This window comes from Cyprinodon tularosa, unplaced genomic scaffold, assembly GCF_016077235.1.
Source record: "Cyprinodon tularosa strain WSP-4 unplaced genomic scaffold, ASM1607723v1 ctg900, whole genome shotgun sequence".
NCBI classification, from domain to species: Eukaryota; Metazoa; Chordata; class Actinopteri; order Cyprinodontiformes; family Cyprinodontidae; genus Cyprinodon; species Cyprinodon tularosa.
The window spans coordinates 176,409-195,204 of record NW_024039675.1 but is presented as its reverse complement, the minus strand read 5'-3'; the positions used below and the strand labels follow the sequence as shown (position 1 = coordinate 195,204).

Below are 18,796 nucleotides of genomic sequence, written 5' to 3'. Positions count from 1 at the left end.
TTACCCACCATCTTTGCAGCCTGAGAAATAAGAAATAACTACCAGGCTATGCGTTTGCAGGCTTAGAAGGAAAACAGCCCAGAGGAGATTGAGACTCTCAATTGCTTGGTATTATGGTATATCCACAGCACTTAATGGTGCAGCTGATAAAATGCTGCACAGTTTTAGGCTTTACTGGGCCTTGCAAAACTTAAAACACCAATTCAACTTTCTTCTAGATTTCGTCAAATATAATTTGAATGTATTTTACTGGGATCGAGGTTAAGAGAAGGTTGCTTTTCCAGACTTTTACAAACCAGAACATGAAAAGTAAGAGTTATCTTGGTTATATTTGAGGGATTTGGGGAAATTCCAACCCTTTAAACTCTGTGAAGGGTCCTTGAAAAAATTGGATGTTAATCTCTGCCTTGGATCACCAATTTTCCAACTGTTAAAGAAGCACCACTGTTTTCTCCAATCAGCGTACATGCTGACCTCACTATGTGTTTTACAGCAGGAATGAATTAGAGCTAAAACATTTATGCTTACAGGTTAGGGAAGAAAGAGCATTTGTACACCTCTGCTGTCTTAAAATTTAGTTATGTAATTGTTTGAACTATAAGAACGTAGAAAAATTAAAAGGAATAGTTTGAGCCTTATGCAGAGAATAACAGCTGATTTCCCCTCCACTCAAACCCCAGTTGTTTCTGAACTCATCCTCTCTTCCAAAAGTTGTCATTAGAGCGGAACAAAGACACAATCTCACAGTTAAAGAAAAAAAAATGGCCCCGAGTCTGTGATGATGGATTACAGCTTTGAACTGTTGATGCAGTGTGTCGTTGAGATGGAGCTTTGATGGAGTGTGAAACCGAACAGGATGTTTTACGCAGTGGACTGTAAGGCAACGAAATTATACACTTCAAAACACATTTGTTACGTTAGAGTCTGAAACAGCGTATCAGAGATAGCATATGAGGTTTGAAAGGAAAAGATGTTCATGACTTCACAAAAGGTCCAGTTTGCACAGAATACTCCCAAAGTGGAAGCAAGGAGATTTACTACAGCACCCGTTTCAGGTTAAGTCAAGGAGTCCTCAACAACAATAACTAACTAAAGCATTTTTTTAAGTATTTATGATTTGTTTTGGAAGTTTATTAAAACATGTAAGTGGGGGTTTTAGGAATCTATGACTTTTTGTTTCCATAAAATATTCATAAACCTTTCAAAATCACAAATTCGAGACAAAAATGCCATAATATTAGGATACCAGAGTAACAAATCAAATATATTCCCTAAACTGACTGTGTATTCAGCCAGAACAATAGAGTTTGTAATGTGAAAGGCAGAAGATAACACAAAATGACAGCAATTAGTAACTCTTGTGTTGATAACAATAATCTATTTTAAGTCTTTTGCACACAATAATTAGTCTCCCCATAAATAATTACTGATAGATTTTTAGAGAAAATAATGTATTAAAATTTTTACCATTCAGAATTATTGAGCGTTTTTACTTTAGCGTTTTAATTGAGTTATAGTTGTCCAATTCCATATAAGGAAATAAGCGGGCATTTGTTAATTTGTTTTTCATGCTAATGTTAGCCATGCCGGCAAATATTAATGTAATAATAGTAGCCAAAAACAGTTGAGTTCCCTTTGTAACGTAATTCGATATCGACTTAGACACTAGAAGCTTTCAGTCAGACAATTTCCAGACTAATGTCTTTGGAATGGACTGAATGAAATACGAGCTAAACAAACAAAACAAATTACTGAAGATGTCTTTACATGTTATAGTCTTATTTTAAGGTCCAGGTTGGTAGGACATTTTGAGCTAAAATTCTGGTTTCATTATAACTTTTCTTTAGTCGTGTTTTTAATTAAATTAAAGTTTTTACCTGTTTAAAATCAACTTTTGTCAACTCAGTTATATACAAGCTAGCATTTTCTTGAAGTTTTGTCCCCATAAAAAAATCGGTAATGGTATTGAATTAATGTAATTTATACTACAAAGTCCATTTTAGTAATTCAGGTCACTAACTCACAGAGTATAAAGTCACACATACACTGATGATGTCAAGTGTTAAATTCTGTTATACAATTAGATAGATAGATAGATAGATAGATAGATAGATAGATAGATAGATAGATAGATAGATAGATAGATAGATAGATAGATAGATAGATAGATAGATAGATAGATAGATAGATAGATAGATAGATAGATAGATAGATAGATAGATAGATAGATAGATAGATAGATAGATAGATATTTAAAATCCTAGAAGATGAGAAAATTTATAAGTAAAAAGAAACAAGTTTAATACAGAAGGGCTAAATGTAAAATATGTTTGACTTCTGATAAAAATTGTCCTTTTTACTTTAAATTGGCACCAGGCACTAGTGGCCTCTATAGTTATTATTTTGAAAGTAGTCTTAAAAGGAGGGAGATTGAGAGAGAGAGACGGAAGATGTGGCAAAGGTCAACGGACCAGGACTCTGACTCTTAACTGCGGGTTAGAGTCCATAGGTTGTTGCAACATCTGTTAACCAACGTTCATTGTTTTGAAAAAGGCCAAGCATATAGCTCAGACTCCCTTGTTAAAGCTAACACTGTCTCTGTGGTACTTGTATGCTGGTGAAGATTCTCCTATACTGAGTATTTTAAGGTTTTTTTTATACTTTCTGTTGCTTTGCAGCAAAAAGCTCACCACAGAAAGTCATACTTATAAAAAATAAAGACAAAAAAACACTAAACATACAGGACTACTTGTAATGATGGTTTATTTGTGCTGCACATGCTGTTGTACAGCACACTCACAGCTACCTTAGTGAGCAGCTCGGACAAAGTGATATCTGGGTCTGAGGAATCTTCTCTTCTTTCTGCCTGAGGGTTCTTACGCTTTATCCAGAGTCTAAAGGAAGAAAAGGAGAGATATTGGAGGAAGAATGACTCCATAGATCGATAGGAAACTCTTATTGCAAGGCAACCTCAGCTCACTCTCCAGACTGATCCAGGCTATTTAAGAATGCCTGTCTCGGGATCTGGCCCATTTCTTTCAATTAATGCTTCTTTCAGCCAGCCAACCATTAGAAGTCCATTAGAGGCCCTCCACCCAGGGAGAGTCATTCAGCCCGCAACACTGCTCCATCTTCTGATAACAGGAGCATCAAGGCGCTGCTGTGGAAACACAATTAACTATTTTAATTGTAGTCGGTGGCTACTGAATGAGCAGCATTGTGTTTATCTGTTTAATATTGTTGTTTTTGTTTTGTAGAGATGCTCCTATCAGACGTTTGTGGCTGATTCTTGATCTTTTGGTTTGTGTATGATATAGAGTTCAGTTCAAAGCTTTTTTGCCAGCCTTCCTGCAGGTATTAGTTATTCGTATCAGGAGCAGAGATTACATCCCACCATGAGGGGGAACCAGGTTTTTAAATCAGGCTTTTAACCATCTAAAGCAGTGATTCCTTTCCTAGTGGTCTGTGAATGCATTGCAAGGTTACATGAAAATATTATATTCCTTAGATAGTAAAAAAAAAAAAATAGAGCTGGGATCTGTTTTGTTTTGTTAAGGGAAAAAAATATTTATCAAACTTTTATCAATCAAAAAGTTTCCTATATGTTTGAGTTCATCTTCAGCTGTGACACACATCCAAACCAAGCAGAGGAACAGACTGGAGAGACCAGCCTGGGATCAGCTGTTTTTCACACTGAGCTGTCGGAGCTCATCAAAGCAGCTCAGGTGTCTTGATGAAAACAAAGTCATAATAATTAAGTCAGTCTGATTATAATATTTGCTCTGTATTTTGTTCCAAATTCATCAAGTTTAAATGTGATTATAGAGTTACTCAGAGGGGCTTCAGTTTTATAAATACATGTTTATAATAGGATTTTATTTTGTATGTATTTCAATTGCTTACTAACTTCCAAGTAACATATTAATGTTGTTGTTTTTTTTATTTGAGATGGGTAGAATAAAATGCCTAAGAATTAAATGCTCAACTTAAAAGATTAAGTTAAATAGTTTTTATTTTATAATCAGTTATTGTATGTTCCACTTTTGAACAATAAATACTTATATAATTCACTGATGGGGGTACTAAAGGTAAGAAAGCATGCCCAAAGGGGTACACAAGTAAAATAAATTAGGGAAAAACTGATCTAAAGTATTACCTCTTGTGTAATGAGCTAGTAGCTTAAAACATGGGTTAGAGTTACAAAGTGCATTTACTGGTAGATGTCCAAAACACTGTTAACTTTCTCAGCCCCACCATGTTCAGTAGCAGAGTAAGGTTAAAAGTCTAAAAGAAAAAAACAGCATTGCTTATCTTACCTGCGTTTAATTATCTGCTAAAGTTGGTCAGTTTCAGACTCCAAATTAACAGAAAATTTCCAAAACAAAGAAATACATCCTCTATGAAGCTACTGTAATATTCACTGGAGTGCTCCTCTATACTGACTATCAAACACAGTGGTGGTAATGTGATGGTCTTGTGATGGTCTAGCATGCTTTGCTGCTACAGGCTAAGTTGCTGTGAACTCTACCAGAATTTTCTAGTTATTAGTTTGTAACCGTGATCTGGAGCCCACTTTTGCAGGTCGACAATCATTTTAAACACACACCCAACCCCAGCTCTGAATGGAACCAGTTTTGCAATATTTTTGTCAAATCTATGAATTAACATAAAACTCGCCTTGATACACAAACATAACCTTGTTCCCAAAAAACGACTTGAAAATCTCATTAAAGTAATCAGTGCCAAGTAGGGTTGCCAACCGTCCCTTAAAAAAACGGAATTGTTCCATTTTCAGAAATAGAAGTATCTGTCCTGTTTTTAGTGGAAAAGGAACACACTTTGTCCCATATTAGTGTAAAAGTAAAAGGTTAGTATTAAAGCTAATGGGAAATGAAGAACAAGGGCACGTTAGATACAAAACTTATGGTAAACCTGCATTGTGACCAAAGAGCTGACAACATATATGTAGTGATCCAGAATCCCCCTAATCACATTGGCTGAACCATAGCAGGAGACAGCAGAGCAGTATGGGGGATGGATTGAGTAATTTTAACGCTGACGCTGCTTTCGGGGGCGGTGCACCTTCGCATAGCGATGCTCCTCCTCCGAAAAAAAGACAAAGGGAGCAGAAATATAGGGAGAAATGGGAAAAAACAAATACCTGGGTAGAAAAAGTCTGCGATAATGATGAATATAAAGCACACTGCACTGCTTTTTCTGTAGCCCAACGGTGAGTTGTCAGATTTGAGACAACATGGTGCCAGTGGTTGTAACAGCACAGGTAGATCTTTTGAGGTGTTGGAATCCTGATCTATCTTGACACTAGAACATTAGTTAGGCTTTGCGGAGCATATAAAAGTCTTACCAATTTAAATCACTGGGGCAGCAACACTCAGAGCTGGATGACCCAAGCATGATTGTTAGTTTAAAAAATGTAGGTTAGAAACTGAGTCCACACAGGACGGAGATTCAAACAGCTCCTGCAGGAGTGGAAAGAGCCCAACCCAACTTTCAACTCTTTCACCGACCCCCCTCCAGCAGTCGTCTTTTATTAACAGAACATAACACATGGTTACAAAACAGTATTGTTCTGACAGAACAATTGATCAGGTCATAAGACAGGATGCTCCACCAACTGAATCACAAGGCAGGGTGGTCTTCTGACTGAATCACAAGACAGAGTGGAGCATATCCTTGCTCCAATGTTTCATAAGCACACACACATTAATTTTATAATCATCATTGAATAAACCTAACAATGATGATGATGACAAACAACTGTACAAGCATGCAGCATTTGAACCAATGGGAAACTCCTAATGCAATAGCTGCTGTTCACCACTTATTACAGCACTTTGGCAGTTTTAGGACAAATATTGCAAAGCTTAATGAGCTGAAATAAAAAAAAAAGAAGTAGAAATTATTTTATCTATAAAAAAGTTGATTTGGGGGTGAGTTATACTTTAAATCCAACTGGGATTCTTACACATATTTTTAAGAAGGGTCCTCATGCTAGAGAGTCTTGTGGCTGAATTGTGCCAACTCTGCTGCACAGAAACCTTTTTTAAAAATTCCTCTGCAATGAAGTTTTAAACCAAGTTACCAAAAATGCTTGATTGCACTTGCAGCTTACAGTGGCATTACAGCAGCTCACATGTATGGGGAAATTCTTTTTTTTAACAGAGTATGGTTGGCTTTGATCGCTTTTTCCCTTTATAAGAAAATTACATTTCTGTATTCACTCTTATTATTTTTGTCAGACTTTCAATAATTTTGAGGAAATAATACATTTGAGTATCATGAAAAAGTTCAAATGGAAGAGCTCTGTAGAGGAAAGAATTTTTGTGTTTCTAGCCAGCTGATCCCCGATCAGACGTAGTTAAAAGGAAAATTAGCAGATTTTTCTTTGCAGCTCTGTGAAGTCCCATATCTATCTGGGTGCATGGTCTCCTGTGTAATCGGTGGTGCCTCTTCATCTCAGTGTGACTCCCTGTGCTCTCTGTCTTTGATATTCCCTAGGTTTTTGCCAATGAGGAAGCCATTATCACTGCCAGTATGCTGAGCACAGAGGATAAAGACACCCCTGCTGAGGAGCTGGTTTACCAAATAGAAATTCCAACCAACGGGATGGTGGCATTAAAAGAGGAGCCGGGGGAGAGCATTCAAAATTTCTCACAGGCCCACATAAACAGAGGGGAGATCATCTTCATCCATGAGGGTTAGAGGCTGAATGTCATTTTCTACAGTTTCTCCATTAGATCAGCTTTATGTGCAGCCATTTTGGTTTTTCTTTTTTCCTTGAATGCTGTTGTCTGTGCAACACGCAGCATTCAAAAGTGATCAGAAGGTCACTAAAACTGATCGATGCACCTTTTAACACATACTAAGGATTTGCTGTGAAAAAGTAAATGATGGAATATGCCTTTTCTACTCTTTACTTTAATAAATATAAATGTTTACTTCATCAAGGTCTCTGGGGTTTAGCAAACTTTTAATTGCATCCTTCTTTTACAATGCACCAAATACATTTAATAGAGGAAAGAGTAACTTTCTTCTCCTCCTCCAGGTGAACAGTCTGGTGGATTCAAATTCATAGTGACAGATGGAGAGCATACATCTCCTCTTTATCTATTCGTTATCACGGCCAAGCCTCACACAATCACCTTGGTAACGGGGGAGGAACTCGTTGTGTTTCCAGGTAAGGCAACCCGAGGTGGCGAATGGTTGGTTTACGATCATGACAACAGACTCAGCAGGAACAGAGCAGAGATTGTTCAGAGGTTTAGAATATCTGATCTGCAAATTAAGCACAGCAACAATTTCATGCACAAGGAGGGGGAGCAGCTGGGAGCAATGAGGATGTTTATGAGGAGCTTTTGTGACTTAATTAACAACTCAGTCGGTAACGACAAAATCTAGTTATTGAGACTTTGTATAAGAACAACACATTTCCTTCTACTTTGCCTGGAAACTAGTGAGGTAGAGGAGAAATTATGCTGCAGCAAACTCCAAGCTCTACTCCTCATGGCTTAACAGGGATGGTGTCTGCTTCCAGAGACGGCAGATTTTTAGAGTGATGATCTGTAGTTGTTATGTCAATAAATTCTCCCACCTGAATTATGGATCTCTGCTGCCCCTTTAGAGTTACCATAGGAGATTTAGCTGCTTCTCTGAAACAGGGTGTCTTTGACTGGGCTGTCCAGTTTAGGATATAAGACATGTCTCTTTAGATCACATTTGGACTTTTGAAAAGGGTATCGATCACACTGTGTTAAATTCAGTAATATCGTTTTAATGGGGGGTGAATCTAAAGGCATACGTTTCAGAATTATATATGTTATGTTTGTTAAGCTTTTTAATAAGATAAAATTCCAAGAAAATCCATTAATTTTTCTATTTACAGTATAATGGGACAAAAAAATTCAAGATTATATGAATAGTTTAGCAAGCATTTTACTGCATGCATGTCAGGTACTGAACTTTTTGGGAATAAAAATTGTCTAAACAGCACCCTTTAATGGGTACAAGTGGTAACTACAGTGTTGTGCTTTACAAGTTGCCCTTAATTCTCCTAAATACTCTTGAGAGGACAGCTTCCAGGACCTGCTTTTAGCTTCCATCTGTAGATGCTGGAGAATATAACAAATTAATATGGGGCTTTTTAGTTTTGGGCAACTTTTTTAAGTAAAGGGGTTTAAATAAGGACAGGGTTATTTGAGGTTGCTGATTAAATTTTGACTGAAATCCTACTTTTACCAGATAGATTTTTTTAATACACATTTTTTCTAATAAACCTAATTTGACATATCTTTTGCAATCATTGATAACCTTCTTTTTCCTTTATTTATTTTTTCCAAATGCCTTAGGAAATGACATTTTATGCATGCAGACATATGAACTAATTCTCAGGCTTATTATTTAATGCAGCATCCATCAGGAGTTTTCACATTTGCATAATCTGGACATATTTTCACACTTTTTAAAGGAGGTTGGTGTGTACAGTAGTCAGAGTTTGGGGTCTTTTATTAGAGAAAATTTTCTGTTTCTTTTCAGGAACACGACAGCAAATCAACAGCACCAACCTAAATGTTCCAACAAGTGAAGCTGGGAGTGATGCCAGTTTCCTGCTCATCCGCCCGCCTCGTTTGGGAAGGCTGATCTTAGCTAAAGACCAGAACCAGTTTGAGGAAATTACCTTGTTCACACAATCACAGGTGTGTTTTTAAAGTTTGATTGGTTTTCTTAAAATTGATTTCTTTGATTTCTTACCTTAACCTTTAATTGTGATAAAGATTTATTTCGATCATGCAAACAGCAATAGCAGGAGTGTGTCTAAGGCCCCTAATGCACTTTGCAGTTGTAGCCTTTTAGGCACTTGAATCATTGGATTAGTGTAAGAATTATGCTTAATTAATAGGTGATCCTAAAAATCAACTGGATTTTTAGGGCTCACCTATATTAGTGTGAATACATGAAACCAAAATGTTTGGGGGTTTTTATTGTGAAAGACAATGAGCTTTCATTATGTTATTTTTGTGTATAATAAAGAGTTAAAACTCCCCAGTGCTTCAGAATGTCTCTCAAATAAAGTAAAGATTGGAAAAGTCCCAAAATGGAAATTTAAACAAAAGAAGGCTTTTTTGGGTCCAGTAGATTCCAAAGGCATAATAATAAATAAATAAATAAATAAATAAATAAATAAATTAATAAATAAATAAATAAATACATTAATTAATTAATTAATTAATTAATTAATTAATTAATTAATTAATTAATTAATTAAAAAAAAAAGGTAGGAGCTTGTGTCAGGTTTAAAATAAGTGCTTTACTTTTACCACGCCAACATAAATTTCACCTAATTTTGAGGACAAAATTAAAATAATAGTAGGTCACAACAAATACAAATGCTTACATCCCAAATCTAACAATGTTGCTGTAGGTTTGGTAAATCCAACTGGGCCTCTTCTATAACCCATCTGGACCTGTGACTCAGTCAACTAATTACATTCTCAGTGTCTCTTCCCACTGACTCAGGACTCACCTGCACACACAAATCTGGACTAAAAGAATATTATATAGCTCTAAGATTATAAATATATTTTTTTCATTCTGCAGTTAATTTATGAAATATTTTTAGTGTAAATGTTTCGTTTTTAAACTGATTTTAAAATTCACAAAAGGTTTTCCTTAGAAAAAAGTAGGCTCCTCATTTCTACCAGCAGAGGGCAGTATTTAGCATGTTGTAGTGGTAACAGTTTAATTTTCCATCACTGCCTGAGGTTATGTTGTCCTTCAAAAATAGCCTTGACAAAACAGCAGCTAATAATTCAGAAGCACATATAAATCTATGCTTTACGAATAGCATATTTCTCACATCAAATAACATTCAAAGGTGTTCAACAGCGAGCTTTTGATGTCCTTGTTATTTCTTAAGAAATACAAATAGTGTTTCTTTTTACTCAGTTAAACATTAAAGCTCCTCAAATAGTAAATACACTGTTTTTTTGTTTGGGTCTATTGAAAAATATTTCTCCACATACATCCCTGACAGTGTTTGTTTAAAAAGAGAAAAGAAAAAAATCAGACTCTAAGCTGAGCTGAAAACAAAAGATGACCTAAAACGTGTTTATCTTCTGGGAAGTTTTTATTTGCTCAGTGCTGTCATTTTAAATATATAATCATGAAACTGAAATGATTAATGTTATCAAACCATCCATCTTCTAAAAAAAACACCAATTGTTACGTATATGTATTAAATAATGATGAGACATGACAACAGATTTTGATAGAAATTGTAATCTTACTCAGATCAGAGAAGTTGCATAGAGTTACAGAAGGCAGCTGCTAACTAAGTCCACAGGAAGTGGCCCCGACAAACAGGTAGAGATGCATTTTATACTTCAGTAAGCCACCTCATCACATTGTTACATCAAACACATTTGCAAATGAGGAGACACCCATGGCTTCAGCCTTATCAAAATATTACACCGCTGTAATTCCATTCCCAAATATTTGCCACATACAGAATGAAGATTATAACTGTGTATCCGGACAGAGGATCTCTCCTAATTAGATAAACTACTGGGGAGAACATCACTTCTGACAGGTGTAATAAACTTCACACATCAATAATGATAATTATCCTAACAGTATTGAGATTTTAGAAACTATATTAGTGGACTAAGGTTAAGCTCTCAGAAAATAACTATAGCTTGATGCTACTGTAACCTCTTTGAGATTAAGGATAAAAAATTTGGGACCTGTCTCCAAGGGAGCAAATCACTACTTTATTTGTTTAAAAAACGTTTAATTAGCTCTTAGTCTAAACAGAAACTCAATCATTTGCTTTGCTCCAATTTTTATGAATTTTAATATGTAGACGTAGTGAAGACTGAGGTTCAAACTCAGCAAATGGATTTAAGTGACTTTTTAAGTAACAGGGGTTACATTAACTTGATAAAAAGATAACAGTTTTTCAATAGAACACTAGATATTTGCAGTATCCTTCCTGGATGCAAACATGTCAAACCTTAACACAGTTGGGTTTCAACAGCTTAGCTGCAATGATAGGGGCGTACTTTGGTACTATCAAGACATGGATATTTAAATATCGTGCTCTACCTGAGTAATGTCTCATCTATGCATACATTAATTAGCAAAAGGTCACAGTTCTCTGATGACTACTTCCAATAAATGTTTGCTGCTGCTGGTATTCCTTTAGGCACTAAATAAATTAACGATCTTTTCAAGCTGAAGGCTTAACATAAGAGAACTAGTCTGAATTCATGAGAGTTTAGAGTCTATTAAAAACATATCATACAGATTCTATAACATGATATTATCTGATATAAAAGTAAACATGTTTTAGGCATAAGAACCGTAAAGATCTGTAAGAAAGCTGAAATGATCTTCAGGACTAAACCTCTCTAAACCTGAGTAAGTATCTGAGATTACATGAGGGAGGAAGAGTTGAATTAAAGACAAAGTAATCACCATCATCCTACATTTTCTGTTTCTAAACAGTTGAGGGAAATGAATAAATAAGAATTGTTTGGTAAATATAAAATGTCTCTAAAGTGCAGAATTTGACTCTAGAGGCCAAATTGTCTTTAAAATGTTTCAGCCAAAGTATTTTAAGGATCAAACTAAAATCTCCCTTTAAATTTGAGCAGGTGGAAGTTTTCACATGTTTCCATTGAAGCATTTTCTTTGGTTTAAAGGTTTAGAGGAGGATCTTCTTTTTCCAGATGGATCATCAAAATAAATGGTCCTTTTTATTGTTACTCATCCTGGTGATATGTTTACGTAAGGCCGTCCTACGTGCTCGTCACCCATTTTCACTTACAGGTGGTGAGTCAGACATAGTGGAAAAATTGCAAATCTTCTTTTGGAAAGTAAGCTTGTATGAGCGATGCAAACAGCAACTTTTTAACAGAGCGTGCACAAGGAGAAATGGGCTTGTGCATGCTTTCGCATGTACACTATATTGCCAAAAGTATTTGCTCACCTGCCTTGACTCACATATGAGCTTAAGTGACATCCCGTTCCTAATCCATAGGGTTCAATATGACGTCGGTCCACCCTTTGCAGCTAGAACAGCTTCAACTCTTCTGGGAAGGCTGTCCACAAGGTTTAGGAGTGTGTTTATGGGAATTTTTGACCATTCTTCCAGAAGCGCATTTGTGAGGTCGCACACTGATGTTGGACGAGAAGGCCTGGCTCTCAGTCTCCGCTCTAATTCATCCCAAAGGTGTTCTATCGGGTTGAGGTCAGGACTCTGTGCAGGCCAGTCAAGTTCATCCACACCAGACTCTGTCATCCATGTCTTTATGGACCTTGCTTTGTGCACTGGTGCACAGTCATGTTGGAAGAGGAAGGGGCCAGCTCCAAACTGTTCCCACAAAGTTGGGAGCATGGAATTGTCCAAAATGTCTTGGTATGCTGAAGCATTCAGAGTTCCTTTCACTGGAACTAAGGGGCCAAGCCCAGCTCCTGAAAAACAACCCCACACCATAATCCCCCCTCCACCAAACTTTACACTTGGCACAATGCAGTCAGACAAGTACCGTTCTCCTGGCAACCGCCAAACCCAGACCCGTCCATCAGATTGCCAGATGGAGAAGCGCGATTCGTCACTCCAGAGAACGCGTCTCCACTGCTCTAGAGTCCAGTGGCGGCGTGCTTTACACCACCGCATCCGACGCTTTGCATTGCACTTGGTGATGTATGGCTTGGATGCAGCTGCTCGACCATGGAAACCCATTCCATGAAGCTCTCTGCGCACTGTTCTTGAGCTACATGAAGTTTGGAGGTCTGTAGTGATTGACTCTGCAGAAAGTTGGCGACCTCTTCGCACTATGCGCGTCAGCATCCGCTGACCCCGCTCCGTCGGTTTACGTGGCCTACCACTTCGTGGCTGAGTTGCTGTCGTTCCCAAACACTTCCATTTTCTTATAATACAGCTGACAGTTGACTGTGGAATATTTAGGAGCGAGGAAATTTCACGACTGGATTTGTTGCACAGGTGGCATCCTATCACAGTTCCACGCTGGAATTCACTGAGCTCCTGAGAGCGACCCATTCTTTCACAAATGTTTGTAAAAACAGTCTGCATGCCTAGGTGCTTGAATTTATACACCTGTGGCCATGGAAGTGATTGGAACACCTGATTCCAATAATTTGGATGGGTGAGCAAATACTTTTGGCAATATAGTGTATTTAATAGGTGTTCCCTCTGGGGAGCGGGTACAGGATTGTGCATGTGCTTTTTTTTTAAGTGGAGAGGTTGGGTCTTTTCAAAAATTTGGGAAAATTCTTCACTATACCTTTAATTAGCAGCACTAAAAAATAAAAAGTGTAGAAAAGGGTAAAAGGGTAGTCATTTCATCCCAGTCTGTTTCCCTCTGGAAAGAGACTTCGAAGCAATGTTATATAAAATGGGTTATAAAAAAACAAAAAAAATCCTGGAACTGTAACCATACAGTTGTATGTTTACATCACTTTTTTCACCACAGTGTTTTTTTCATCACGGCGTTTTTATCACTGCTGCTAAAAAATGGAAAAGTCTACAGACCTAAACTAAACGAAATTTCCTTTTTGTATACACTTGTGTGAACAAAATGAAAAAATAAAATCTAAGTCTAAAAAAAGAATCAATAAATGTGATTAAACATAACTTTTCTTAAATAATTGTTTTGTTGTTGTTTTATGTGATGTCCAGTTGGAGTCTGGAGTGCTCTATTATGAACATCAGCTGCCCACAGAGCCTTTCTGGGTGGTTAGAGACTCCATGGAGTTCACTATGTCATCCCAGACAGAGGTCCGTCATTTCCTCCCCATCACTGTCTCCTACTATGCTCCTCACAGCAACGTTTCCTCCCAGATGTGGAGAAATAAAGGTAAATGATTCAAGGAAATGAAAACATAACATACCGGTACATTTTTTAAACACATGGTACTTGTTTGTTTCAAAAGTCAAAATATTCTCATAGTTGTTTGTAATTATTTATGCTTATTTTAGTGGTTAACTCCATAAAGCTTGTTCTTTTGTATAGATGTATTGTATATATTTATAAAAAAAAAAGAAACATTGCTTATTGCAGGACTATTGATTCCAAATAGCCCTGCAATATTTTTAATACATGCTGTCAATCAGGGAATCCTCTTGGCAGTACATTTTAAAGACTACTTAATATGGTTACAAATCTAAATGCTCCGGTTTTATGCCTTCTCTATATTACAAAGTCATCCTTGTGTTTTGCTATAACTATCCTGTCTAAAGTGGTAAAGAGATTTACAAACACTGCCTTCATTGCTGCCACTATAATAAGCTCCACCTGTGTCTGCAGAGACTCTTAAAGCCAGATTGTGAAGTACTGCACAGTTAGACATCGACAGGAGACAGTCTAGCCCCTATGTTAGGGCTCTTTTACGTATGAAATTGAAGGATTTTTATAGATTTAATGTGTTGTTGTTATTTTTCCTTCTCAGGGCTTGAAACCATGCAGGGCCAGAGGAAAACAATAGATAGTTCGATTTTTGATGCATCCAACCTTCTAGCAAGTCTACCTGAAGAAAGTGGTCCGAATGTTGTGTTTGAGATCAAACGTTTCCCTAATAATGGTCGTATCATCCTGAGTGGTAAGGAACTACCTGGTAATGCCCCGCACTTCACACAAGAGGATGTATCTCAGGGAAGGCTGGAGTATCTCCATGGTGGATTGGGGGGATCCTCTGACAGCTTTTTATTCAGGGCCCATCTGAAATCAGAAGGGGATGATTTGGACTCCCATGCTGAGTCTGTATATCTGGAGGAGATCTTTTCTATTTCAGTCAAGCAGCATAGAGCCAGCCCCCCTAAATTAGTCACAACAGATATGCTTCTGGAGGTTCTCCAAGGCTCCAGGACCCTTCTAACTGAGAAGCATCTCAATGTCCAAGATGAAGACAGCCCCCCAGATGAGGTGGTCTTCATTGTGACAAAAGAACCTCGTAATGGTCATCTCTTCAACACTGTAACATCAGAACCTATTGCTAAGTTCAGTCAAGAAATGATTAATCGTAAAGTGGTGGCTTTCCAGAGCGATGGAACCCTTGCAAATGGATTTGTGGAATTCACTATAACAGATGGTAAACATGTAACTGTACGACACACATTACACATAGGAGTCCTAGCTCGCACCCTGCATCTGGAGCAGGTCCCAGAGATCAAGGTACGACAGGGAGATGATCAGACTCTGGTGACTGAGAAGATGTTGATGGCCTCTACAGGAGGCCCTGTAGAGGAGGACATCCTATACAAAATCACCAGTACTCCAAAATATGCAGCTGTTATGGTAGATAGGCAGCCCACATCGGCCTTCACCCAGAAACAGATCAAAGAAGGCCGAGTCAGTGTCCGCTTTATCAAGTCCACTTCCTCCAGAGACAGTGTTTCTTTTACAGCTCGCAGCCGGGCTGCCAATGTCTCCTCCGTCCTTAACATAACTGTACAGCCTTTGGCCAAAATCTCTCAGAATCCTTTATTACCTCAAGGTTCTTTGGTCCAACTGGACAGAAAGCTCTTAGACGCAACTCTACTGGCCAACAAGACCAGTGGCTCTCCCACATTCACAGTCATCCAGGAGCCAAAAGGAGCTCGTATTGTGAAGTTAGTGGGTCCTGATGCTGGTCAGCCCGTGCAAACATTCTCCCAGAAGGACCTGGATGAAGGTCGTGTAGCAATGGAGATACGGAATCCTGCCCCTTCATCAAAAGCTATGAAAGATCAGGATGAAGTTCGGTTCCTGCTCCAATCCCATGGGGTCCCTCCAGCAGAGTGCCTACTGTCTTTCCAAACGAGCCCTTACAATGCTTCCACAGTGTACCCTGCCACTCTGCTGAGAACTCCTGAAGATGCATTAAGAGATTTTACCACTGCATCACCTGGTATAGCGCAGATTTCCCGGCGTGGCAATTTTTGGTCCGTCTTTATCCCTATCCTAGTTGTGCTCCTTCTCTTGCTTTTAGCAGGTGTCTTGGCATATTATTTAATCCGTAAAAACAAGACAGGGAAACACAATGTCCAGACAGCAGCCTCCAAGCCCAAAAACGGCGAGGTAGCCACAACTGAAACCTTTCGCAAAACTGACCCAGCCAATAACATTCCCATGTCAAATGTGGACTCCAAAGGTGCAGATCCAGAGTTGTTGCAGCACTGTCGGACAACAAACCAGAAAAAGAACCAATACTGGGTTTAAAACACTTAACTCACGCTCACTGATGACGAAGAAGGAGTTGGACTTCATTCTTGGCAGTTTTAAATAATTTTCCTACCGCAGTTGAAAATAAAATGCACTTTTGACTCAGTTTTCCATTGACTTTTCTCAGAACAGCTGTGGACAAATTCTCAGGCAAGAAAACACTGAACACATATTGGCAAAGAGGGAAACAGATTGCTACATTCAAAGGGCTCAGGCCTTGTCTATTTATTTCCATTTTATCATTTCTCAGTGATGAAGGACACAAACAAAGACATGAACATGTAACGTGTTTGCAAAGAAAAAAATGTTTGATGTGCTAAACTATTGTATTCCATATTTTATAGACAAAAAAGTAGTCATATTGATAAACACATGTTTCATTGTTTTTAACTGCGTTTAGTTTTTGGAATAACCAGGATATTTGATTAACATAGACGTGACTTAAGTTAAATATATACTCATTGGCCTCATTATTAGGAACATTGAAAAGGAAATGAACATCTCTTGTTATTAGAGAATGGTTTTTACATGATGAAATTTCCAGTGAGAGGCTGCGGTGAGTAAGAAATTGCCTGAATTAGATGTCAAAGGTCAGAATTACCAGTAGTGTTGCACCGATACCAGTATCGGGCGGGGCCCCGATCTACCTCTAAAATGGTGATATCGGTATCAGCATGTACCAACAAATAGGGCACCGATACCATATTGAGAGCCAAAAGTTTATTCAGCTATTGTCACCAATTCCAGGTAGGCAATAAAAAGTTCTACTGGATTCACTTTGTATTAGTCTTTTTTCCAGCTTCACAAAGGTAGGAGCAGCTTGACAAAGCCATGATGGCAATTATTTTACATCTTAGTAGTACGCAGTTCTTCATATTACACAAACACATCCATTTCAAACAGCTGGTATCGGTATGGTATCGGTATCGACCAATACTACACAGCCAGGTATGGGTATCGGTAGGCAAATGGAAAACAACAGTAAGATATCCCATACAGTGCACCTCCTGGCAGCAAAGAGAAAGCTTAGTAAAATTTGACGGCAAGGGATTTAAAAAAAACGTTTACTGATCTGATAAGATTCACCTGCAATATACATATGATGGGTCATAATTTAAGCAAACAGCCTTATTTTTATAGATCACACTGGTGCCTTTTTAGATATTTCCTTGGCACACTTTGGACCATATAAATGCCTCACCTATCACTTAGCAAAAAGTAGTTTATTCAAGTATGCTAAAAGCGCACTAATTTCATACTTAAAATCAGGCAGTGCACTTAGAGTTTACTTATTCTTAACTAAATTTCATATACTTAACAATAGTACAGTCAAGTGTACTTGACTGTACTATTGTTTACTTTATTGTTTACTAAACTTTATTTTAAGTATACTTTAGTAAACTTAAAAATGTCCAAATTTAGTTCTTGAAGTAGTACTTGAAGTATTACTTTAGTAATACTTCAAGTACACTAACGTACATTGTTCGGGTATAATTTCTAAACTTATACTTAAGTATTCTTAGAATTTACAACAGGTATACTGCTTTTTGCTAAGGGATCAGAGTATTGCAAGTAAACGTCCATCTCTTAACAATACGACCGTATCCATATTCTGATGGATTCTTCCAACGGGATCCCAGGCCTCAAACCTTTTTACATGGGTTTGAACATGACGGCCTCCACTTTGGAACACCACAGTGATGTGTTAGAACTCATATATAGATAACAAACTTGCATCAACTGTGTAAAATTTTATCAAAATCCATGAGCAAAAACTATTGAATTAAATCCCCAAAACGGAATTCTGAATAAAAATAAAAGTCAAACCCTGTTAATAACAAGGCCTTCCTAATAAAGCCGCTGCTTAGTATAAGGTGCCTATGATGTTTTTGCTTTATTTTTGAAAATAAGGTGTCCTATCTCAGGTATTTAGCTTAAAAATATTCATTTAGTGTCTTCAGTGACAGAAAAAATAATACCACTTCTAGGTGTAACATTGAATCACATTTCAACTTGTATCTATGAAGCTAAGGGCTTTTCATTAAGTTTTCTTTATGCTAAACTAAGCAGATAGCACAGAACTTGGCTAATGCTAAGTGAAGCTAAGCTAACATTCCTTCAATTGTAAACACAAATGGAGAACAGATGCTTAAAAGTAGAAATAAAGTTGAAACAAAGCACTTGAAGCCAAATTGCACAGATTTAATCAACATTAGCTCTGTCAGCTCAACATCTATCAGATTGTATTACTTCTATGTGCTTCCAAAGAGCTTTTAAATATTTTCTGGGCTGCATAACCACCTGTAACAGAACTGATACATCACTTTGAATCCTGCCATTTTACTCCAAAACAGTCAGAAAAGGTTTCCAGTTTAAAAACTGAAAATGTTTTTTTCAATTTTAAATGACCCAAAGCCATCAAATAAATTTTACTGTATTAATTAGAAATGTATTTTATTCTAGTTAAATATAAAGTCTCATTTAAATTAATTTAGCTTTTTTTGCTATTTTACTTGATTTACATGTTGAAGATAGAAAGAGAGCTGCTGTAAATC

At 37.4% G+C, this 18,796-nt stretch overlaps 1 protein-coding gene across 1 annotated transcript in view; it reads left to right on the top strand.

The window, feature by feature from the left end:
- The window catches only part of cspg4 (chondroitin sulfate proteoglycan 4), a 103,083-nt gene extending 86,112 nt beyond the window's left edge, over positions 1 to 16,971 (top strand). Inside the window, exons 8-12 of the mRNA XM_038274243.1 lie at positions 6,520 to 6,718; positions 7,067 to 7,198; positions 8,554 to 8,714; positions 13,721 to 13,898; positions 14,491 to 16,971. Of these exons, the coding sequence (XP_038130171.1) occupies positions 6,520 to 6,718; positions 7,067 to 7,198; positions 8,554 to 8,714; positions 13,721 to 13,898; positions 14,491 to 16,238 (2,418 nt within the window). The 3' untranslated portion in view covers positions 16,239 to 16,971. The remainder of the gene's footprint in view (positions 1 to 6,519; positions 6,719 to 7,066; positions 7,199 to 8,553; positions 8,715 to 13,720; positions 13,899 to 14,490) is intronic.
- The last annotated feature ends 1,825 nt before the right edge of the window (positions 16,972 to 18,796 follow it).